A 25750-nucleotide genomic window follows, 5' to 3' on the forward strand; every position below is an offset into this window, starting at 1 on the left:
CATTTCAGGCCTTTTGTTCTCCTCCTACCCTGTTAGTTCATGGTGTCTTCGTCTCTGCTGGGTGAGTTTTATGGCTTTGTGAACCCTCATGAGCATCTTGTCTTTTTCTGAGTGTATGTGCCTGGTGTCACTAAGTGCACCCCCGGGTATTGTGGGATGTTTTAATTAAAACGTTGGAGGCTAATGTGGGTTAGAACTCTCTCTGTAAGTATTATACTCTCTGTATTCAGCTCTGTCTGCAGTTCTCACTCTCTGTGTTGTTTTTGCAGGTTTTGTTGTAATAGTCACCACTGGGGTGGGGGTGGGGGGGAGGTGTGAGTGGCCCTTTATCTTAGTTTTAAAATAATAAGTAGGCCATAGGGTGACGAGGGCACCACCATCTCTTGAATATTCATACACCCCCCTGCCTTGACGCTGTCCGACAGATGTTTTGATGTCTTTTTATAGCGCCGGGTTCTCCCGCCACTATCACAGTGAGCGGGACAGAATCTGGAGCACTTCTCTCTGATAAGTGTCCAATGTCAGCGCTCGCCTGAAGCAACAAACCAAAAACGCGCTCGCACACCCACAAAAAGAGACGTGTTTCATTCGAAAGACATCTGTCCGACTCAAGGACAGCCGGCTGCTCTTCTGTTTTTGGAAATATTAATCACTTCCGAACAGAGAGGCAAGCAAAAACACTTCTTAGAGCCACATTGAGTTTTCTGGGACAGCTAACCTCAAAAGATGCTGCTTAGGAAACGCTTGAGGCTGTAAGGATGGGGAGGAGATTAAATAAAAGAAAAGGGGAGGGTGCAGATGGAGCGAAGGGGAAAATGACACGAGGGATCGAAAAAGACAGACAGGAGAGAGATATGCATCTCCTGTTCGTCAGGCCGTTTCATAATCGAGGGCTAATTGCCTGTTGGCCAAGGTAGCGCTCAGACGTCCTCCTGGTTATGTAATGAGCCCCCACTGTGGGAAAAAGAAGGGGGAGAGGGGGGTGGAGACAAAGAGCAGTTGGAGGAGAGGAGGGGGGACAGGAAATGACACGACAGAGACAGCAGGATGGAGAGGGGAGACATTCATCAGGCTGTCTGTATGTGTGTCGGTGGGAAATTTTCCCTTTTCTATCACAAGGACAAAATGTTCCCTCTAGATGAGGGGATCAAACATGATGCCACATCCACAAAGATTCAGGGTTAGTCTTACATTTACGATGAAGTTGAAAATGAATAGAAACAAAAGTTGTATTCCTTAAAAGCAGAGGTGGGCACAGTCATTTAGAAATGTAAATCTGTTACCAGAGAGGCTAGCTTCAGTAGGTCTTTGCACACTGAGTCTACTCCGGTTTGTTTTAGGGTTTGTGATCTGATAAAAATGCCACACACCTTGCACACATAGACTGATATATTCATTTTCCTATTCATTGCTAAAATTCTCAGTACAAGGTGAAATCCTCTTGTGAAAGAAAAAAGCAGTTTAAATGTTTATGTGGCTCTCACTACCTAAAAAAGAAAATCACTGGGTCCATCCATTCTGACCTTATGGGTATTTGCATAAGCTTGTGCAACACGGCGCTGTGACAAGTTGAAGAGAGTGCATCTTTTCAACTCAGCCCCCTTGTTACGTGGCTGTGAGTCCAAAATTGCCCTTATTTTCTCTCATGTTGGATGGTTGATATCCAAAGTATTCATGGGCAAAGCATGGTGTTTAAAGTGAGGTTTCAGTACTACAGAGAGAGAGAGAGAGAGGGAGCCGCAGCTGCAGCTCTGAAAAATACATCAATATGATTTACTTGGATTGATGCAGAAAGAAACAAAAAATAGAACCTGTTCTGAAAAAAAAGACGTATGAAAGTTTCAGCATCAGAGTGCAAATTTAAGATTGTAAGATTGTAGTCTTTTTTTAATGTGCTACAGTTCACACGAAAGAAACAGACTCAGATTGCTAAGGCCTTTAATCCATGGATGAAGGGTCAACTTTCACATTAATGTTAACGCCCTATGATTTGGCCATTATATTCCAAGAACTGATGAGCAACAAACCATAGAAAACATGCTGTAAATCCCATCCCTAGTCCAAATCTATGCATCTGTTAGACCATGGATTACCAATTTACACTCATTATGCCTAACCAATTGAAGCTCTGCTGTTTTCTGATCATAATACTTTAACATTTCATATAAATCTAGTAAAAGATTACACACATAATGACTCACAGCTTGCTCCAAATCTACAGATATTACATTTTTTATAAGGTACAAGTATGTAATCTAAATGAGCTCAGGAGCTACAGAACTTCATGTAGGTGAAGCAGCCTTTCACAATAAAACCCCTGAAGGCAGGCTTGTTTTCTTCAGTACAGGAGGCTCTATGCTCATGTTGAGAAAACTAGTGAAGAAGAAACGCAAGTAAACTGTTTTCAATCTGTTAAATGCATTTTTTTTTTTTTTAAATCAAAGATAATTAATGTTGGACAGATACGGATTAACAAGCCAAGTGCCCAGCTCTGCTCATATCTAAACTAAAAAATGTGAAAGTGAAAGAGATAAAACAGTCAAGTGAATGAAGAGCACATCACACCAAGGTGCCCGTTTCTTTCTCACAGGACAGGGACACTCAGAGACAGAGGATGCCCTGGATTGGACAGATAAAAAGGGGAGGGCGTTGAACAACGGCTCACTCATAACCGCACCAGGACAAAAGCGCAACCTCGTCTCGCCGGCATCGCCCAGCTTTTAATGTCAACCCAAAGGACGATGACGCAAACTGCCCGGCGTAACCTCCAGATTCTACTTGCAGCAGGAAAAAAAAAACGTGCAACAGGATGCTTTTTTGTTCCTTTGTTGGTGCATTTCACTTTACTTTTGATCATCTAAAAAGGGAAGGAGAGAAAGGAAGCCAAGATATGGCCTGAGTGACAGCACGGATGATGTGATGATGATGGCAGTGCATCGTGAGAGGTCAAAGATGACAAATGAAAGGCACAGCTTCAATGGTTCCCCCTGAGTTGTCTCCGTCTTTCCTGCCTGGGGCTGCTCATGTAGTTTTCATGTAGTTTCGACCCCATTTATCATCTCCTCTCTTCTTTTTGAATAATTTCTTTATGTTTGTACTGAATGCTTTTATCCCCTTCAGTTAAATTGGCAGCACCAGTAAACCTCCAACGAAAACTCAGCTACACCAGACACTGCATTAAAGGGAATCGCTGCGTTGGAGGGGTTTTGTAATGACTTTACAGTGCAAGCTTGAAAGGCTCGCTGACATCTTTACAATACAGCCACTCATACGTTTGCACAAAACTCACGGATTCACACATTGAGGCTTTTTTGACCGTTAAAATAACATTAAAAGAAGGATCTGGGGGCTGAATCTGTGCTTTAATTATTTGTAAAAAATAACCGCACACACCAGGCTTACTCTCTCTCACAAAAACGCACACAGTCACACTGAAGATGAGAGACAGAGGTGTGATGAGAGTGGTCGTGATGCACTGATGCTCTTGTCCAATGGAGTTTCCTGAGTTGTATGAATGACGATCCCTCTGGGAGAGCCTCAACGCAGCTCCTCACATCGACATGATGATGGGGGAGTTTCTGCATGTGCCACATTTAAACATGCCAAATATTTTAAAAAGTAAAAGTATACACTAAAAGGCAAAGATTCAGTATGAGAAGAAAGAAAGAAGAGCATCAAAATGAAGTAAAATAAGAGCTCTCCATGAGGATTATGACATATGGCAATAACAAACCGTATCACAGTATCCTCTTTTGAAAAACAAAATAAAAATTGTTCACATTTGTATTATTTTTTCCCAGTAAACTATATCACACAGTGATAACGAAGAAAAGGAGAAATCTACAGCCACGTTAGCTTCGTGCAAAAAACCACATACACTGGCACGCCGCATAGGCAAAGAGATCAAAGCAAGACAACGCATACAAAAATATAGAAAATCTTCGATGCAACTCTTCTCATCACAGAAAAATCTGTCTTTTCCACTTGCACCACAACCTTACTAAATCGCCAAAGGGTCACTTCAGGAACATTCTGTCAGTGTTTGTTGTTGTCGCTGCTGCTGCTGCTGCTGTTGTGTATTTTTTTTTTAGAAATGACCAAGGTTCACGTCTTCCACGCAGGAATCCACAGAACCTCTGAAAAAATCCAGTACCTATGGTAGATCATTATGGCAGATATCCATCATAATGATGTTTGAATAATGTGAACAACAACATGTCTGAGTGATAGAAAACTAGTACAATAAAAGCATATCATTTCTGTCATATAATCTGTAACAAGTCTTCTTTTACTTTGTTATTTTAAAATACATACTATGTCCTGTCACTTTGAAAACATTCCAGCATTTGCTCATAACTTGTAGTGACAGGGTTAAATAGTTTGGCATACTCAGCAAGCCATGCCCAAAAGGATGCTATTTGTCTCTTGCAAAGGACAGAGGAGAGAGGGAGAGAAAAGGGGGGAGTTTAGGGCAGGTCCCAGGATGCAGTGTCAACCCTCCCTTCCACAGGAGACACTAGGGGTGTGGGCAAAGAGGATGGGGGGGGTTATACAGAACAGCTGAGATTACAAACCGTGCTCAAGACCGGGTCAGCCCATTGATTTCAGCACTTGCAAAACATGCAAAGATAAGTCAGAGTTTAGGACTCTGGAGTCATTCTGTCTGCCTGTTGGTGGCGTCCATTTTTGCAGTCACTTCCCATGTCGGGACAGAGCCGAAAACTGTGAGCGTCATACCCACGAGGAAGTCCCTGGACTGCTGTAGCAAGTCCCACTCCTGCTGTCACACCGATAAAAAAGATTGTTTTGACGCCTCAAAAGAAAATACAGGGACAAAGCAGTTAGGGAGGAGTTGAAATGCTGCAAGTAAGGCATAGATGGATGCTTCAGTCCAAACACCACATGCGCGAATGTTCAAACTTTTCAGACACGATGAAGAGAAGACGAAACCCCTCCAAGGAGGGATCAAACACTGAGGTGAAATGAGACGAGTCATTGGTTGTTTGGCTCTGCTGCCCTCTCCTCTTCATCTTCATCCTCCTCATCCAGAGACACCACCCCAGAAGAGGCCACGTCAGACACCCTCCTGCGTGGGTCGTAGTCGGGTGGGTACTCCTCTCTGTTGCCCTCTGCCTCCACCTGGCACACCGTGCTCTCATAGTCCTTGCAGGGGGTGTCATCGTCCTCGCCAGGTGACAGGTACGTCTCAGAGTACGACATGGAGTAGCAAGGAGAGTCCTGACCCCTGCAGGGCCTGATGCCCCGCCCTCTCCCATTCGGGCCGTGGAAGGCACAGTCCCCCCCGCCAGGCACGCTCTGCCCCGCCCTCTGAAGTCGGGCCAGCAGAAGCTCCTCCCCTCCCTGCAGTGCTGACAGGATCTTGGCAGCAAGCTCTGCTGCATTGCTGTGGGAGTGGGTGCCACGGTGGCCACCCAGGTCCCGCAGCAGGGGGTGGTGCTCGTCCAGGCTGCAGAGACTTGAGCACAGGGTGTCCGGGGAGCCCGCTGTGGGGGAGGGCTCGCCACTGCCACCTCCCTCTCCTCCTCCGCCGTCGCAGCATGGTCCACGCAGGCCCAGGTGCTGGCAGAGCTGGCTGTGGATCAAGTCCTTCAAGTAGGGAGGATATGATGGCACATCTACAGGAAAAATAAAGAAAATATTGACTGTTACAATAAGAAATAACTAGAAAGACTAACTAGAAATCTTATAATGCAGCATCTAAGAAGAGAACAGGAAAGTGCAACAAAGAACACAAAGATTTAAAAAGATATTTGGAAAATATACACTCCCTGACCACTTTATTAGGTATACCGCTTTAACTTACTAATGCATCTAATCAGTCAGACACCTGTCAGCAACTAATGCATTTATGCATGTAGACATGCTAAAGACAGTCTGCTCATGTTCTAACTGAGCAACAGAATGGGGGAGGAAGGTGACTTAAGTGATTTTGAACATGCCAGGGTTTTCGTCATCCTTTCAACGCCTAGAACAGTGCCACTATACTCTGGCCTGAGACAGAAGGTCAAATTGAAAACATCAGTTTGATACTCCACTGCGAAAACTTAACTACAGATATAATATCAACCAAAGTCCCACTGTGTGATTGATACTCCCTGAAGTGCGCACAATCAGAAATGATTATCTATAATGAAAAGAAAACAGTGATCCCAGTGTTTTTGCTAAGTAACCATTGATATCAGTAGCCAGCATGCTAGATTGATGGGGGGGGGGGGGGATGACATGAGGAGCAGGAGGTTTATCTGGCATGCCAGATAGATTCATATATCCACTGAATGGATACATTTCAAAATTCATCTGGGAAAGCTCCCATAGAAAGCGTTTGGGAAGGGCAGGACTTTACAAAACAATTACAGAAGGTGACTGGCCAAACGTTCTGTCTGACACATTCAAAATGGTCCAATCAGAGCAACAAGACGAAATGAACTAGTCGGGCATGTGTCATTAAGGTTGAAACCGGAGCTGAGGTTGGTGCTGCCATATATGAACACAGGAGTGTCTTGGTGAAACTCAGAGCCAGAGAGGGTTTCTTGACAAAGCCGGCCGGGGGATGTGCGAAAACATCTTCTCTGCCAAGACATGCTTTCAATTTGTTTTAATTAAGAAAGTCATCCAGTTCTAAATAAACTGCCACTATACTATAGCTACATCCATGCTAATAGCTATAAAGCAGCAGTAATTGTAGCAAACCCTAGCTGTGACAATGGCAAACTCAAGCAGAAACAAACCAGGAGAAGCTCAAACACACCTTTTCAAAAATGAAGAGCACTCAGTTGTTTTTTTTTTTGTTTTTTTTTTTTGTTTTTTTTACACAGAAATGTGGTCCAGTTCTGATAAAACTGCAGTTTTACTTAGCTACATCCAAGCTAATTGCCACACTGTAGGCAGCCACTGCTAAGCCGTGGCTTTCCGTACAACTAAACCCCATACATAGCTACCGCCTCACTCTCCTCAAATGTTGCTAATTGGTCCAAATTGTTTTCTTTTTCCTCACAAACATTGTGGGTTGTAGATTTTTAACATGGATTTGGCCGATGACAGACTGAAAAATTAATCTGTTTTACAAGGTTAGCAGGAAGTGGGGGGCCGCAATTAGGAATGAATGGGAAAGTTAGTATTTTAAAGCTCTGTGGAAGTGTGCATTGAAATTATCATCAGAAAATCTCTGCATACATTGAATACGATTCCTGCTCTTTACAAAAAGTAACACTTTCTACAGATTAACAGATTTACCTGTCCTGGTGGCAATCAATACCCTAAATTACTCAGTGCTGCAGACCTTATACAGTCTACTGTCGTCTAGCCAGTTGAAATGAGCCAAGAGTCTAGAGGAGTCTTGAACTGAGCTAAGAGGCCAAGCTGAGGCCTTTTAACATATAAAAAAATCTTGATTTTGTCACAAACATTCATATAGCGGGTGGTATACTATCAACCAAATAAACCATGTGGGGTAAGCGACAGAGTGATGATGTGCTGTTCACAAATGAGCCTGTGCTACAAAACAGCTCTTCAATGTGTAGATAGCTCCCATCTGATTTTATCTAATATGAACACAGCAGAGAAATAAGATGTCACATCTGACAGAGAAAATAAAGTACTGGGAAGTCTGAAGTCTTTAATGGTGGGATGAGAAAATGAAACTCTGTTATGACAAGTATCTGGTTGTTTTTCATTGGCTCTGGTGTCCATACATAGAACTGACAAGTAACCTGACACGCCAGATGGATTTGTTTCACATATCCATCTGGAAAACCATTCATACACAGTGTTTGGGAAAGGGCAGAGCCTTTGAAAAAAAAAACTTGGAGGGTGATTGGATGATCTTTCTGTCTGTCACATTTTTACGGGCCAATCAGAGCAACAAAACACATGATGTCGTAGGTGTGTGCCACTACCAAGGAGCAAACTTCATAGAGCTCTGTATAACGTGAACCATGGAGTCTATAGACATGTCAGTACATGATTTTTGTCGGGTGAATCCATCTGTTTTGCAAGGTTAGCTGACAGGTCAAATTGAGGTTACAGATAATCCTCCATTTAGGTTGTAGCATTTTCTAAAGTTGAGAGAGGATTGTCTTTATCCTGGGTGGGTTTGGTTTTGGCATAAATATTGGAAACACCCACAGCATCCTAGAGCAGATATTACTGGCACAATTTCATGATTTTGGAATTTAACTTTATATACTTAGAGATTTTTTTTCATGACTGAAATTTGACAAGGTCATTAATAACACAGTCTTGCCATAAAACAAACCTAAAATACTTGGTTTATGCTTTACTGGGACTTTAAAGAATCATGGGTTTCATTCCTACAGCCTATGACACTTGTATCTCTGCCATATCATTTCTGATATTTTATAAGTGGGAGTATACAACTTAAACTAAGGAGATGGACAATTTATCAGAGGGAGCTGAGTTCTATCACGCCCCTCATGGTGCTAGGCCTGCAGTGAGCAAAAGAAAGCTTGAAGAAATAGAAATATATTATTTTGCAAAGCTGTATACACATGCACCATGTTACATTTCTCCATGAGGTGCCTTTAAGAAGGAAAATGTATCATTTTATACAAAAATCTGGATTTTTGCATGACAAAAAGGAGGGGAAATGCAAGTAAGTAAAGATTTAGGTAAGAAATCATAAAAGCATGCTAATAAAGTACTTAAAATGCCTGTATCACCTACTGGCTAGTACATGCAATGCTCCATTCACTAGAGGCCTGCATGCCTGACAGTCAGAGGCCATAGATGAATGTATAAAGATGGAGAAGAGACACTGAGCTGAATGTTATTAGCTGCAGGACGGGTTATTGGTGGTTCAGTGTAATCAAGATGAAAGCTCTGGCGTACACACAGACACAGCCTTGGTCAAATACAGTGTGTGTATTTATAACTCGCTCACACACAGACACCGTCTCTGCAGCAAAGGAAATGATATTAAACTTGCAGGAGGGATATCAAATTGCACCGAGGAACAAAAAAAATGTTGGGAGGGAAGAAAACTAGGGCACTGGGACAATGACTGAGAGGGACGACGTGAAACAGAGAAAGAGTGGAGGAGAGGGATGATTGGGTGATAGGAGGGACGGACCAGAACAATATGAAAGGAATAAATATGTAGGTGAAGAGGTACAATGTGTGTGTACCTGTGCTCTGTGTGGCGGGCTCGTTGGCAGGCAGAAAATCCTCATCATATGAGTCATCGTTGGATTCGTCACCGTCAACAGAGGACCAGGCCCTCAGCTTAGCCTCTGCTATGGCAAACTGCTCCGCGACTCCTGTACACACATAATCACATATTCTCATAAGTTCCACATGCACAAATATATATGGTTGGCATAGCAACAAGAAGGCAGCAGGCCATTGTATCTCCATGTCATGTAACGGTTTTTGATTGGCAGGTCAGAGTGAGCAACAAAGTGCACAGCAGTCCCATACATCTGGTGTTCCTCAGCGGTCATCTGGCTGCTGGTGCATTTTGTCTGGCTGTCATTGAGTGGTGGAGTGTTATTTAGGTTGCATGCCTGCCACTGCAATGAGGAGAAACACACAAAAGATTCTTAAGAAAGCAATGATGAAACCTTTACGTCACTGGAAGTGAAAGGAGAGGAGTGTTTGTGTCATCAGAGCAGACCATATTCCCAAGGTGACCGTGTTCCTGTGATGTCACACTCAGGATGGGAAGCTCAAATGTAGTTGTCATGTAGTAGTGTTACATTCCAGGTCATTTGTCACATGAAAGTAGAGATTCAAATAAAGGGAGCGATGCATACAAGCTAGTTAAGGCAGACCTCTTGAGCAGCACTGATTGATGATACATCACGCCTGAAATGTATCATTGTCCAATCACCTGACTGGTATACTTGCAGTTTGGCAGTCTAAGCTGCAAGATTTCCGGTTTCTCCTTCTGCTTTATCATTGCCAACTTTGCCTCAGAGGGTGAATTGAGGAATGTTCTGGCTGCTACATTCATTATGGGCCAATCAGAGTGACAAAACATATGATATAGTAGGCGTGTGCTGCCCCATTGAATAATCACTAAAAATGAGCATGACAGACAGCCATTGTCAGTGGAACCAGATCAAACTCTAAGCGAAGCTGCAGGAGAAGAGCAAAAAATCGTCTCCACCCAGAAAAGCTTTCAATCTGGTTCTTTGCTCCTCCTAAAACAAAATGTGGTCCAGTTCTGATCAAAACTGTTATTACTGCTACATCTGAGCTACTCACTTCTCTGGAGGCTTGAGGCACAACTAAACAGCTGTAGCTACTGCCTTATTCTCCTTAAATGATGCTGACAGGTTGAAGTCATTCTCTGACTGGGAAAAACTTTCCAGAGAGAAGCTTTTCAAGATAGATCTGCAGGCAGGGAATCTGACTAGTCCATTGGTTTTGAAAGGTTAAAATAACAGGCGTCATACCTTTTTAGCAGAACAGGTGGTGTAATCTTTCTCTGGATTTTAGAATCTGTTGTTTTTGTGGTCACATTGCTATCAAGAAGTGATCAAACAAAATCAGTGAATAGTACTGAGACGGGACTGGCTGCAGACAGTAGATCTCAGACACACCACTTGCAGACCTGGGGTACTGCATACAAACGAACTTAAAGCATTTGTAGCACTTACACATGTTGTTTCCTCTTTTCTAGATCTTGCTTATCTTGTTCTTACTCTCACATGTACATCACTGTGGACAAAAGCCTCCGCTAAATGACACTGTAACATCGAGATGCCACCATGTCAGGATGGAAGTGACGTAATTTGCCAGAACGACGTATTTCTCATTGTCGAGGTAGTTACGTGAACTTGGCTTGTGCAGCTATGTAGCTAAAGCTAATGTTGCTATGCTAGTGGCACGTTAATGTAGCTACATTAGCTTTGGATTTAGCAACATTATCTTTACAAATGTTGCTAAAGTTAACATAGCTTTGACAGCTTTCACTTTGTAAGCTAGCATAGCTAGCTTTAGCAAACATAACTTAAGCTAACATTGCCTCATTAGCCTTCGCTACATTAGCTGCGTTAGAGTGTTTTCATGGGGGACAAGCTTTTTTCGGTAGACTGTTTAATTGGCTGTATTGATGGTTTTGTAATTAGGTTTTGCTTTTAGCTACTAACTTTTGGTGTCCAAACCCCCACCCTAACCCTAAACAGAAATTTAATCATGTTTTGTTTGGAAAGTTTTTGCTTGTTTTTCCATCCTGACAGTGGTGGTGTCTGACAGCAAGGCTCTGAGAGAGGCAGTGTACAGCCAGACTGTCTTGACAGAACCTCAATTTGGCAACGTGGAGAGTAACAGTAGGACATGATGACATGACTTGTGTTTTCACCTATTTTTGACGTCACAGCAATTCGGATGCTGTTGGAATATGGTGTATTTGTAAGCCATGTTTTTTCCGTTTTTCAACAACAACAAAAAAATATTTAAACTTCCCTGTCTTTGCAATCCAAATCATGTGTTTCATTTCCAGTTTTAAACATTGATTCCAAACTCACATGGATGTGTATGTAAATGGAAAATACATGTTAGCCCACCAGTGTCTGTGTGCACAGCAGAGGTGACTCAGCATGTGCCAGAACTTGTAAGAGCCACAAGGTCTGAGAGACCAATCACCTCCAATCATCATCAGGAGCTGTCCAATCACAGAATAAGACTCCCTTTTCTCCCCTTCCCTTTATCTCTCTGTCCAGCCTCGTCCTCGTCTTCCTCCCCATCTGTCTGTTTTGTATTCCTCCGCGTTCATCCACTCCCTCCTCCATGTCACGCCTTTTTTCCAACTGTCTCTCCCAATGAAACGCTCTATCGACTCACCTGACTCTACCCATCCCCACCAATTCCTTTTCTTCCACCGTGCAATCTTTCAACCACGTCCCTCGCTTCTTTTTGATTTCTATCGGTCTCCCAGCCTGTGTCTCTCTCGTTCTCCCTTTTTCTGGTCGATGCTCAGTATTCATGCATTGTCTCCCACAGAGAGTGAGATCGATGCTCTCATTCATCTCTGACTGTAGCTGGGCCTTAGACTCTCCTCACAAACACTGACACACCCTCGAACACATGCACAAGCACAGGAAACTCTTCAATGCTCTTTTGGAAATCTTTATTTTTTTTTTTCTTGGTAACCATTCTCCCAAGGAAGAAAGAGAGTTTTCAGATGCATATATACATTTGTATTTCTGGTATATCAGACAAAAGAAGGGAAGACAGTGTTACTTCATAAAAATGTGTAAAAATCTAGAACTATAGCCTGTTTTTTAGACACCTCTCTGAGTACACATCCGTCAGCCATTGAAAGTTTGATGGTGGTTTAAGACGAAGGGCTGAAGTGGTTAGTGTGATTGGAAGAAATGTATTTATTAAATGGTGTAGGTAAATGTTTTGCAATAAACCTTGAAGTACAGAGCTAGTAAAATGCTGGGTCAAACTGATGCATAAATCAATGACCTTAACCACTGAAATCTAATGAGTTTGCCCTGAAGTACGTGTAGCCGTGTGCCAAATATTGTGCTCACAAAATTAGAGGTCACAGAGCTCTAACCTCCAAAATCTAATCACACTATCCTCCAGTCAGAGTGGAAATTTTTGTAAGGCCTAAAGGCAATGCGTTGTAGTATTCTTATTTATATTCAGCATTCACAATAATTGCCTGGACGAATGGTAAGCCAACAACCTGAAAAAATGCCTCCTGTCTTGGCCATAGCTAAACTCCATTCCCAGTGCTATAAGACATTAGTTTCCAACCTGGGGTCCAGGCAGCCCTGGGGGGGCACCAAATATCGGGGGGGGGGGGGCACGGGACCCTCTTTGCTCTGAGGTTGTCAATGTTAGATGTACACATACTTGAAAAAATAATCATAATCAAAAACAAAAAAGTATTAGGGCACATAAAAGATTTTCAAAAATGAAGAGAATCTGTTAACCTTGTAACAAAAACGCTGACTATTTTAGGGTAAAAAAAAATCTTTATTTTTGAGATTTTAAGTTGCTTATTTACAAAAAACAAACATAGTCTTTCTGATTTAAAGAAGTCCTAAATTTTGACGATAAAAACTAAAAGTATTAAGTTTTAAAAATCCTACATTCACAACAGTGTTAAGCCAAAAATGTACAAGAAACCAAACTGAAAATAACGGTTGGAATTTTGACTTTTCAGCTTTATAATCTCAAAAATACTACATTGGTTAACTTACATTTAAGACTTGTAAATTCAAAATTAAAAAAAAAGGAAAGTCTCCTAAATTAACAACTTTGTAAACCTGATAATTTTGATGGTTTTCTTAAAAATTAACAGTCCCTCTTTATTATTTGTATTTTTTAAAGAGTGGCCTTTACAAAGAGCTTTTGTCAAGAACAAGTGCCTGTAGACATATTATGCTGGTGTTTTCTCACAGGAAATGTGCAAGCATTTGCACTTTTTGGGATTTCTTTTTTAGCTTCTTCCTCTGTGTAAGATACTCAGTAAGGTTAACACAAAGCTAAAAACAAACAGATCTTTGTTCTACTTTCCCTGTATTATTTGTACTGTCTAGGAGTATCTTCCTTCCTGTTTGGACAACAACTTGTTTAAATTTTGAATAAATGAAAATATTTCAAGCAAATGGGACAAGGTGAAACTTTAAGTGCCACTTTTGACTTGTCCAATGAGATGTCTGCAAGCCTTTAAAAATGTAATGAGACAATCAAAGGAGCAGCGAGAAACGCTATCCAGCTACTGCCATGCTATGGTAGATTACTATTATTGCACCCGAAACAAGGAAATACCATGCAATTATGATTATAAAAATGAAGTGCAATTATTTCAGATCTTAAGCTCATCTCAACAAACAAATCAACCCTGAAAAACCTTCTTAATATCATTAGTTTAAAGAACAGAGAGTTTTAAATTGTCTCTTTCCTCTCTCTATCTTTCTATAGCAAAAAAAGACACAGTTTTCAAAATGCCAGTTCCTAGATTAAGATTATCTAACAGGTTTGTTTGCTACTGGTGTCGTGTAAACTTGGTGTGCTCTAATCACATACACCTCCGCTACACTACAGTGTACTAGAAACTGGACGACAGCCACTCACATCCACACACTTCACACATCCACACGTGTGCTTCAACAATTTTTCTCTCTTACGCTCTGTTCCACCTAAATTCACACACACAGTGCAATAAGCCTCTCTGCGTCGGTCAAGCCTGACAGCCAGTTTCACGCGCTACAGAGAGACACTGCAGGATTAACTTCAAAGAAAGTGAGCGTGTGTGCCGCTAGAAGTCATTCTGCCAATAGGACGAGCAAACCTACATTCCCATTCTCCTCCTCACATACACATGGGGCTGTGTTCCTTTGTAGAAGGTACCAAACACTGACTTCACACATTAGCATGTGCTGCCTTTGTGTACTAACATGCTCAGTGACATTCACGCTGAGTGTCCAGTCACCTGCTGTAGCTCCATCACTACGAGAGCTTCAAGGAGAGAGGAGTCAGCACAACTTGCCGCTCCCTGATGGTACGGCTACACAATGATGATGTAACAGATAAGACATCTAGAAACAAGACCTCAACCAAGACCCAGATTCAAGTACAATACCAAGTCCAAAAAAGTTGGGACACTGTGTAAAATGTACATTAACAGAATGCAATGATTTTCAAATCTCAGAAACCCATAGTTTGTTCACAATAGAACATAAAAAACGTATCAGATGTTGAAACTGAGACCTTTTACCACTTCATGGAAAATACAATCTCATTTTGAATTTTAAGGCAGCAACACATCTCAAAAAGTAGGGACAGGTCCATGTTTACTGTCATGTAGCACCCCCTCTACTTTTAACAACAGCCTGGAAACGTCTGCAAAGTGAGGAGACCAGTTGCTGGATTTTGGGGGGAAGAATGTTGTTCCGTTCTTCTCTGGTATAGAATTATAGCTTCTCAACACTCCTGGGTCTTCTTTGCTGGATTTTTCATTTTATGATGTTCTAAATGTTTTCTATTGATGAAAGGTCTGGACTGCAGGTGGGCAAGTTCAGCACCTGGACTCTTCTACTGTGAAGCCATGCTGTTGTGAAGGAAGCGGTATGTGGGTAAGTATTCTTTGAAGCTGAAATATGCGAGGCCTTCCTTGAAAGAGATGATGTCTGGATGAGAGCATATATAGTCCTAAAACCTCTGTCTAAGAATTGATCGTGCCTTTCCAGATGTGTAAGCTGCCAATGCCATAGGCACTAACACAACCCCACACCATCAGAGATGCACGCTGTTGGACAATGTGCTTATAACAAGCTGGATGGTCCCTCTCCTCATTTGTCTGCATGACACTGCACCCATAGTTTCCAAAATAACTTAAATTTGGATCAGTTTGACCACACAACAATTTTCCATTTTGCCTCAGTCCATTTTTAATGAGCTTTTGCCCCAAGTAGTTGGTGGCATTTCTGGATTTTATTCACATATGGCCTCTTTTTTTGCATGATGCAGCTTAAACTTGCATTTGTGGATGTCATAGCAAACTGTGTTGTCAGACAATGATTTCTTGAAGTGTTACTGGGCCCATGCAGTAATTTACAGTACAGAATCATGTTTGTTTTTAATGCAGTTCCACCTAAAGGCCTGAAGGCCACCAGGATCTAATACTGACCTTTGGCCTTGTTAGGAACTGACAGAAATTTCTCCAGATTCTCTGAATCATTTGCTGATATTATTTACAGTAGATGGTGGGTGATTCGAAGTCTTTGCAATTTTGTGTTTTTCTGAAATTGTTTCACATGTTTGAGTTTTTTTTTTTTCAGATTGTTAACTTACTTTTGACAGAATCTCTAAGATGCTCTTTTTATACCCAGTCATGCTTCTGACCTGTTGCCAATTAACCATATTAGTTATAAAAAGGCTCCTCCAGCTGTTTTTCATTAGAAGCACTTACTTTAGCAGGCTTTTGTTACCTTATCCCTACTTTTCTGAGATGTGTTGCAGCCATCAAATTCAAAATGAGCTAATATTTTCATGAAATTGTAAAATGTCTCAGTTTCAACATCTGATATGTTGTTTATGTTCTTTTGTAATTAAAAAATGGGTTTATGAGATTTGAAAACCATTGCATTCAGTTTTTTTTATATAGATTTTAGACAGTTCCCCAACTTCTTTGGAACAGAGTTTGTAGATTTGATCCCATTTTTTTCCAAGGCACACAGTCACAAACCACTTTTGGGTCTCCACCTACCTCTTGAGGCATACTTAAAAACATCTGATATAAACTAATGTCACCCTGTTGATGTCATGGCTGCTTCTTCTTGGTGGATTTGCACACCAACTTCACATATAACCTAACGATAGTAATGTGAAAGGAGACCAACAGGGAAGAGGGATGAGTAAGCAATCATGACAAATATAAATACTATTTTAATCATAATGAAGACCACCTCTTCACTTGTGTTCACATTGTTTAAATGAACCAGACTTTGTGGTCAAGTGTACTTGGAACCAGGCCGAGGTCCCTTATGTGAAACCACCCTAATTAAACCAATGTACTCTATGCAATGGATGGCCAGGTTCAAACAGTACAAAAAGGTCATCTGGAGATGCTTCAGCTTCTTAAAGAGTATGAGGTAATTAACTTTAATAACTGGACAACCGGTTTGAGGAATTTTAACAAATTAGTTGGTGTGAATTGTCGTTAGTTTAGTCGATAGTTTCCAATCAAACATTCTGACCAGTGATTTTTAAAAGTGATCCTCTACTGTGATGCATCACAAAGATAGAGGCATGAGAAGAGAACAGAAATCATGTAAATAGTAAGAAATAAAAGAGGAAAGATAAAACAGGGAGGTGAACAGAGGAGGCACAGAGGAAAATCGCTCAGTCACGGTGGCACTAGCCAGGAGCAAAACCTTACTGTGCAAATTAACCTTGAGAGTCTGCATTGCAGGGAGCAAGCGAGGAATGGAGGGAGAGGAGGCGAGAGGGACGGGGTGAGAAAGACAGAGAAAAGAGGAGATAAAGAGGCAGAGGGCAGAGAGGAAATCTAACAGAAGGAATAGTGTGAGTAGGAGGTGGAAGGAGTGAGAGATTGGAAAGTAAAAGTTAGAGAAGACAGATGAGCTGGACTGTTAAAAGAACAAACCATTAGTATCTGCAGAGTCAAACACTATTTACTACTCGGAATTAAGACGTCTGACTGCAGTCCCTTGAGCTTAAACTCCATCTAAATGAGTGAAATGCTTACCGTGACTCTACCCACATTAGGTCCTGTGAACTCATGTTGCTTCATTGACTACTTCTTCTGTCTTGTTAAAGAATATCTCTCTTAACATGTTGTTTTAGGTGTTTCAAGTCAACTTTTCTTGACTTAGCTACTATAATGAAGCAGGAGAAACACTACAACATATGCAGTTATCATCAGAAAATGTGATACTCGCATTGCAACTTTTTTGAGACATTCTTGAGACTTTTAGGAAATATATGAGAAACTCAGAGACTGACTCCACCTCTCTCAGAAAATTGATGTGGCTTGATGGATGTGTCCAAGGGGGAGGGTCAACCAAACCTGGGGGTGGGGCTATCTCCCCACATGACATCATGAGGGAAAAAACTGAGACAGTTTGTTTCAGCACACATTTTCTGAAAGGAGGAGAAAGAGAGGGGTAAAGAATTGATTTTTCTGATTCTTGGGGTGATTGTGGACAAGCTAGGGGCACATATTTTTGCTAGAAAAGCCTGAAAACATGTATTTTGTATGATATGTGACCTTTATAATACATCTAATGTGATCATGAAAATAGCTTGTGCACTTTCAATCATTCTCCTTTGTGATTTAACGGATAAATCACATAATTTAACTTAACCATTGAAGCATTTCATTCAAACATGTATGCCTTCCTGCAGTGTTTTGTTTTTGCTATTCTTTCCTAATTATCACAATTTCTTTTTTGTTCCATGTTGCATTGATGTTACTGTTGCTGTTTCATGTTAATATGAAGGAATTGCTTAATTTGCAATGTTTATTCCACATTTCATTTGATTTTTAGCATCAAGGGATCCACGATAACTTAGAGAGATTTAAATCCAAGGCATGTTTATGCCTGTTTGTTGTTTAAATGTTTATTTTACAATCTTAATATATGCCACTTCCTTTGACTGACAGTTGCCTCATTTAAGCTTTTTTTGGTTTGATCATTGCGTTGTCTCTGTGTGCAATAGAAAGATAAATAAATCAAAGTTTTATACCTGGCTACTTACCATTCCTTTTCACTTTAAGCTATGAGCCTTCTGTATTTTAAGAGGGAATGTGTAATGCGATGTCTACAGAGCAGATTTAATGAGTAAGAAAAAGTATGGATCAAGTCCTTTCACTGAATAAACACTTAATGTTGATTCTGTGGCAGTAGGGGCAGTAGTATGGTGGCCAGGAGGTCTCACACGAATGCATATCCAAAATGCTTTGCATTAACAGAAAACAATATTTATCCATCTTAAACACTGGTAACAGCTGACATGCCCTCATCTCTCATGAGACATGTGACATTTATTGTTGATGCTATGATTGCTACTGTCCACAGACAGGTGAATAAAGTTAAAAAAAAAAAGATAAATATGCATGTATTTAGTGGTATGTGTTTATCTTTTTATTTGTTTGTTTGTTTGATTAAGCTGGTGATCTTTTTTTATTTATTTATTTATTTTTTGCATGCAATGAGTCGGACTTCTGTTGTGGGGATTTTTGTTCTGATTTTTTTTTTGTGTTTGTGTTTTTTGTTAATACAAAGGCATGCATTCGTGTGAGACCTCCCTACCACTGAGCAGCAGATATCCAGAGGGGCAATTGTTGCCCAGGGTCATGGTGTCATGTCAATCAGGCCTTGGGCAGAATGATTCAACTTTGTAAATCTTTAGCTAGGGACAAACCTTAGTACACAATGGGAAATTCAACCCTGGCACTGCTTCTGCTCGAAGGAAAAGAGCTTGTCTGAGGCAAAGTCCTACAGAACAGTTTCTTTCATATTTGATTGACAGCAATCAATAATACTATTCCACTTTTCACATACATTTACTGTTGTAATGTTTTGTATTCTCTAGTCTCTATTTACCATATTTTCTGGTAGATTTTTCCTTTGAGATCCCTGGAATAAAAGTCATAGTGGAGAACTTACCAGCAGCAAAGCGTGCCTCCTGTTCCCCCTCAGTGAGATCAGAGTAAGAGTTGAAGTCTGACTCCAGAGCTGCCGGGCTGTCGATTGGCTTACACCAGCCTTTCCACTCTATGAGATGGGCCACTCTGCCCTGAGCCATGGCTGTAGGCTTTGTCACATGGTCCTTCACTACCTGGGAAATACCTACAAGGACAAAGACATGAGTTTTGATACAAAATAACCAGGCAACTGATCAAATATCTGCCAGATTTTATAAACTGTGATTCATTTGTTACACTCACCATGAAGGGAGGATCGTGCTAATGCAGCAATCTCTTGAATGGTGAGAGCTCTTCTTGATTTTGGTAACATTTCAATAGTGTCATCAACATTCACCTGAAGGACAAGAAAAAAAAACATTAAGACTCAGGGAAATTATTAGAGCAGCTCAGCTCAGCATGAATGTGAACCAACCTCTCAAAACATCCTGTCATGACTCATAGAAAAACCTAATATTGTCTTTTCATGAGTGGGAACTCCTGTGTTCACAGTTCAACAGCTACTTCAGAGCTTTTCAAGGCCTTTGACAGCAAAGGTTTGTTTCTTTTTCTTTACAAACCCCTCAACACTTTCAGTGACTCAGAAGCTGTATGCCAGCAAACGCACACATGGTTTTATGAACATGCACACAAATGGACCTGTGCTGAACAATAAATATTTCAGCAGCTGCTTATAAATAAAGCTACCTTTATGTTTAAATAATGGTACAGCATGTTAAAGGATTAGTTTGACATTTTTCTGCTACCAACTGAATGAAAATAAACCACTGTTTCAGCACTGATTAACCTCTTTCTCAATTTCGTTTGACATGTTACAAAAACAATGTTGAAAAAACATGTTGTGTACAAGTGGAAACCTCCTGTTGTTTAGAAATGACACCAATACAGAAGTAAAAACTGCAGTATGTCATATGCCCACTTGATTCTAGATCCAAAAGTAAAGGAATCTCCATTAGGTGTCATGTTTTAGCTTTTGAAATAAGCATGTGTAAAACTGCCTGGTGTAAAACTGATTGGGTTTCTAGCTGTGTCCTTTTAAAAGCGTATTTTTTAGGATTTTACTGTAAGGACTGCTGAAAAACAATAGTCCGATGAGGAACTGTTGATTGACATACTGCAAAGTGTCAAGGCTCAACTGGAACCCAGCTGTCAAAAACTATATTTGTATTAGGGCTGGACTGTATGGGCAAAAATCCTATCAATTTTTTTATGAATAGTGATATTGGATCTATACCTCACTTTTTACTTCTGTAAAGAAATGTACAAATGGTTGCCAGAATACCAGAAATACAATATTTGACACAATTCTAGTTAAATTTCAACCATACTGACACCCGTTTAATACCATGGCAGCAAAAATAGAGGCCTGGTCATCACAATGTCATGCTGTGCAATAACATAACAGGCTGCAGCTATTTTTGTATGAAGTATTGCTTAAAAGGTTACCAAAAACACCTGCAGAAAGGCAACGGTGTCACTATTGCACTTTGTATAGGCACCGTTACTTTCAAAGAAGAAAAAAAATATTATCTTTGTAAAGATGATATTTTGAAAGCAGAACTGTGAAATGTTTGCTTTTGTGTTATGCTACTTAATATTTGCATGTTTTAAGTTGAGAAATACACTCTTCAAAACTATAATTCATTTCTGCATTTTCCTTAGTAACAAAGTATGTAGACTAATTTCATTTATTTACTTGACTTAACTTAACCAGGGAAAAAACCTCATTGAGATTAAAAATCTAATTTACAAGAGAGATCAGAAAGTCATCAGTCAAAATATCTACAATCTGGCACATCATCCTCCAATACCTTCAATCTACCTATGTCATCACAATCACAATATTGTCCAGTATAATTGCAATCCCACATTATTACCAAATCATGCAGCATACTTTGTTAGTACTTTAAATTGTGAATTCAGACAAATTTTTGAAACACTAAAATGAGAAGGAATTTTGGTACAAATTGTCTCTCTGTTGTGCCACTTTTCTAAGTAAAAAAAGAAAACATATACAGTGCTTAACAAATTTATTAGACCACCTGTTACAAAAATGAGAAAACATAAATATTTTAGAAATCTTTCAAAAACTTGTTTAAAACTAAAGACTAAAACTAAAAACGTCTTACCAGGAATGAGGAATTTCAAACTGAATTCACCTTTTTATGCCCAAATTTGAGCCGGCTCACTGGGCTTCTCTGAGAAGTCAGAAATTAATCAAGCATAACATTCAACCACTAAAACTCATTTTTTCTGTTCAGGAATGCACGTAAATAACTATAATTTTACATATAAATCAAGAAATAATAATGTGCTTTACTATTTCTTCAGTGTTTTTGTAAATCAGTAAATTTGAAAATCCATGGATAACAATAATAATTATATTTTAGCATTAAAAATATCATTTGGGTTTAAGAGCTTCTACATATTGGTGTATTAACCATTGCAGAAACATAAAAATGATTTTGGTAATTACCAGTGCTGTTAATTTAGGGCAGCTGTGGCATAAACCTTACTTTTGGTGGTGGTCTAATAAATTTGTTAAGCACTGTGTGTGTGTGTGTGTGTGTGTGTGTGTATATATATATATATATATATATATATATATATATATATATATATATATACAGATAAGACTAATACTTAAACAACAAACACTCCAGTGTAAATAGATATAGATATGTTTATTGCAATCAGCTAGGATAAATTAAAGCTATACATTCTTGTATCTGAGCACACACACTGCAGGCCATCCCTGCATAAGTCACTGCCACAGTTGGGCCATCCCTGTCAAAATTCTGGTTACACTTCTGTGTTTTTCTCAGCGGCAACCTCCGGTCCTGAAAAATGAAGCCAATGCTGAAGTGCAAAAAATTGAAATACAGTGAGTGTCCACTTGAGGCTGGCTGCAGGAACACCATCTGAACACTTATTAAAAAGTGGGGTTTTTTTGTTTGTTTGTTTGTTTTTACATTAAAAATTAACTGAGTTACAGCCTGGTTCAAAAAACAAAATGTGTCTCATTAGCTAATGTCTTCATGTGCTCTCAATGGATGGGGGGTGAATTTTTTTGTACCACAATCGTTCAGATTATATTTAGGAAAAACCTCACTGTGCACTGATTGGCATGTCTCATTTGATTGACAGGCAGACGATATCTCCACAAGGAATGAGGCTGGCCATGGATTGGCTTCAAAAGCAGTTTGAGTCCGCCTATTGTAAGCAGACGGCTGACGTCACACAGGCTTTGTCCAATTCTTTCTACAGCCTGTGGTTTTTCTCTGCACAAATGTCCACTCTGACTCAGGGATAAACTGAACACATACATGGTGAAGGTCTAAAGCCACCCTCTTCTTGACTAACCACTATATTTTCACTGTTTGGCAATCATATACCTGAGCAGGCGGTAATTCTAGCTAGCTCTGGAAAGGCTTTTTTCAAACTGAGTAGTGGAAAGAGAAGTCGAAAAAGCAACAAGTCAGTGATACCGATGGCCGATTTTCCCCAGATGTTATGTAAGGCGTTAGTTAAATTAGCCTGCTTGCTAATTATCTAACTAATGGCTTGTTTTAGTAACTGAGCTGACTCTTCTCAGGATACCACTCGGAACATTTCACTGTATCTGTTACTGTAGGCTCCAAGCCGTGGGGTGAAAGGAGGTCTTTCACTCTGGATTGATTGCTGTGTATCTTTACAAAAAGCCAACACTTGAGTGGATCCCCCAGTGGTGCCAGACATGGCTGTGACGAGATTAATGACACAACTGCAATAACGCAAGTAATCATAAAGGAAAGCTTCTTGAAGTTGAATCAATAAAGCTCTGTGACCAAACAGGTAGTTGGGTAATATCAGCGAGTTAACAGAACCAGACTGTAGACAAAAGATGATCCCCTCCTCCACGTCTGTCCCCCGTAAAATCTGTCTGCTCGGTAAAGTCAAACCTCAGAGGGAGTATCAGGTGTTGACAAGTCCCTTTGTCTGCTGGATCTTTTTATAGCTTTACCTGTACTCACGAGGGCAACACTCACGTCAACAGTAAAGGCCACATGCTGTGCTGACGCTGCTGTATTGTTACTCTATATGGGTCAACACACCTGACTTAATGAGCCATATGATGATAGATTTAGACAGACAAGTAGAGCTAAATAGGTACAGCATGTGTCCAGACCTGGGGTGAGGTGCTCTGAAGCTCAAGTTTCTCTTTCTACAGCCTATAACCAGGTTGCCTTTTACTTCTTATGTCTTCCAATGCTGACCATCATGCATCTGTTTTGGATGAGAATGGCATTATGGGTACATGTAAGTTGTGTTTCCATACGCTGCTCTTCTTGGGGTCATAAATGATTTATTGATGTTGGGTGAAGCTAAAGACTGCTAAGTTCTGGTCTTGTTGATTGAGAAGCTTGTACCGTGGGTGCATCTCTGTAACCACTGTAGCTGAGTTCTCATTTTTATTTCAAAGAACATTACAAAAACCTTGTCCTTGATACCCTACTGTGTGGTGTCCCTCAGGGCTCTGATCTAAGTCCTCTGTCATTTGCATTTAATCTACTACCCATCGAACATCTTAAAAGGACTGCCATTGTATCTATGCTGTCTGTTTTAGCAGACTTTACTAACTTTATATAAGTTTGGATAGCTTAACACTGATAAATCAGAGGTTCTCTGCTCCTGAACATGTTGTTCTTTGTTATTACATCCTGCTATGAAACTTCCCCTGTGTAACATAGGCCAGGTGTATACTGCCATGCCCTCTTTACTGGGATTTCAAGCCAACCCAAACCCCATTTCAGAGTCCTACAGCCTAATCGAGCTTTGTCTTTGGGTCTTTTGGTTGTTTGACTACACAAACTTGCAAAGTGAAAGACGAGCCATAAGAAGATCCTTAAGGGCAACGGCAGGGAAGCCGGTTTGTCATGTCTGGTTGTAATTGTAAATGATTTGGTCCCATGGTCCGAGCTGACTTTCTTCCATGACTTGTTAACAGTCCGACCTTATGTTTCCAAATGGATCTGGCACTGAACCTGGATTAGTATTTGAACAGTTTGGCTTGATCCTCATTCTGCCATCTCAGAAACTAAACTCAGGACTGTTGTGTCCACAGATTAGCTATATTATTATCCATGAATTTGTTTCAACTGGGTTAGATTACTATAGTTCTACCCTGTCTTAGCAAAATATCACTGAACTATCAGCAGGTGGTCCAAAATTTTGCTGCTAGGTTGCTGACAAACTGACTTAAAAGGTCTTATGTGAAACTCCTCCTAACATCTTAGTATTAGCAACCTATCAATTGCAGAACCTAGTTAAAAACTCTCTGTCATTGTGAATAGAGCACTCAACTTCAGATCTGCAACATCATTATTCAACCTATGCTGATTTTCAGATTTGGTAGACTTACCACGAGCTACCCAAGTGCAAAACAATGCTTCTGTTAAAAACACAAGTTTATATGTTATCAACCTCATTAAAGCAAATCATAGTTGATTGTCGACAAGGACTACATTACCCACAATCCTACAGCATCTTAGTAACATATATGATTAGCTGAACCAACATTTACTTGAAAAGCTTCCACATTCTAAATATATTTTGTTCATGATATCAGGTAAAAGAACAACAAAACCACAAACTACTTGACACCACGGTAAGGTTTCTAGTTTGGTGAGCTCACTGTGACCCACAAACTTTGGCCACTGGTTTTCTTACTTCTGAAGTTAGAAAAGTGGGAGACAACTGTTGAATATTTTGTGACAAAAATTGGTGCCACAAACGTCTTTTGCAACCATTTTGTTGTGTTCACACTAGACGCAAGTAAAATTTTGGCAGGAATTAATTCTATGTAAAGTAAATATAAAGACACAGGTAGACATGAGTTAGCCTTGTCTGAATGTGCAGTACAAATCCCGAAAATTGAATAAGTATTAGGGGGAATTTTTCCCACATTCAATGTTTGCTTTATTCACTTGTTAACAAGAGTTGGAAACCTGAAAATTTTCACTCCCAATCTTTGTATGTGAGAGCTGTGGACTCTATAAACACTGTCAAAAGCTGTCAGACACCTATGTTTCAGTATGACTTTGTCTAATCTATTGTAATGCAGTAACCTGGACCATATCTTTTTTGCTCTCCCTGTTTTTAACCCTAATTCTGTTCATGTTTAGCACTGTGAAATGTCTTCTCTCAAAATATGCTACAATAATGTATTTTAATGGAAAAAAAACTCTACTCAAAAGAGCACCACTCTATTCAGAATTTATTTAGTAGTTAGAAGTTCCTATTTTCATTCCCTTCAATTATCAAACCTGCGGTGACACTTTGACCCTGTCCCATCAATGCCATGTAGTAGCAAAGAAATATCAACCTGAGCAACTGAACTAACAACGAAATCATCTTTCAGAAGTGCCCTCCAAGAGCACAGAGGAGGGGTCCTGAGCTGATGATGGCATCAGCGGCTGCCGCCAGGCGTGATAATCCTCTTGTGCTGCAGAGCAGCTCACAGATCACAGGGAGGATGATGTGACATCTGCCCTCGAGGGGGGATAGAGAGATATATTGTACTGGTCTTTAAAT

The 25750-nt window shown here is 40.3% G+C and overlaps 1 protein-coding gene across 3 annotated transcripts in view; it reads right to left on the reverse strand.

Annotated features, from left to right (window-relative positions):
* Nucleotides 1–278: 278 nt before the first annotated feature.
* Nucleotides 279–25750, reverse strand: part of zgc:165508 (uncharacterized protein LOC100101652 homolog) — a 53041-nt gene continuing 27569 nt past the window's right edge. For all 3 annotated transcript variants that reach the window (XM_041799372.1, XM_041799356.1, XM_041799364.1), the window contains exons 2-5: nt 19421–19514; nt 19140–19322; nt 9165–9296; nt 279–5636 (exon numbers count right to left, since the gene is read on the reverse strand). In XM_041799372.1, the coding sequence (XP_041655306.1) occupies nt 4993–5636; nt 9165–9296; nt 19140–19322; nt 19421–19490 (1029 nt within the window). In that variant the 5' untranslated portion in view covers nt 19491–19514 and the 3' untranslated portion in view covers nt 279–4992. The remainder of the gene's footprint in view (nt 5637–9164; nt 9297–19139; nt 19323–19420; nt 19515–25750) is intronic.

The sequence above is a fragment of the Cheilinus undulatus genome, linkage group 2 (genome assembly GCF_018320785.1).
Source record: "Cheilinus undulatus linkage group 2, ASM1832078v1, whole genome shotgun sequence".
In the NCBI taxonomy this organism is placed as follows: domain Eukaryota; kingdom Metazoa; phylum Chordata; class Actinopteri; order Labriformes; family Labridae; genus Cheilinus; species Cheilinus undulatus.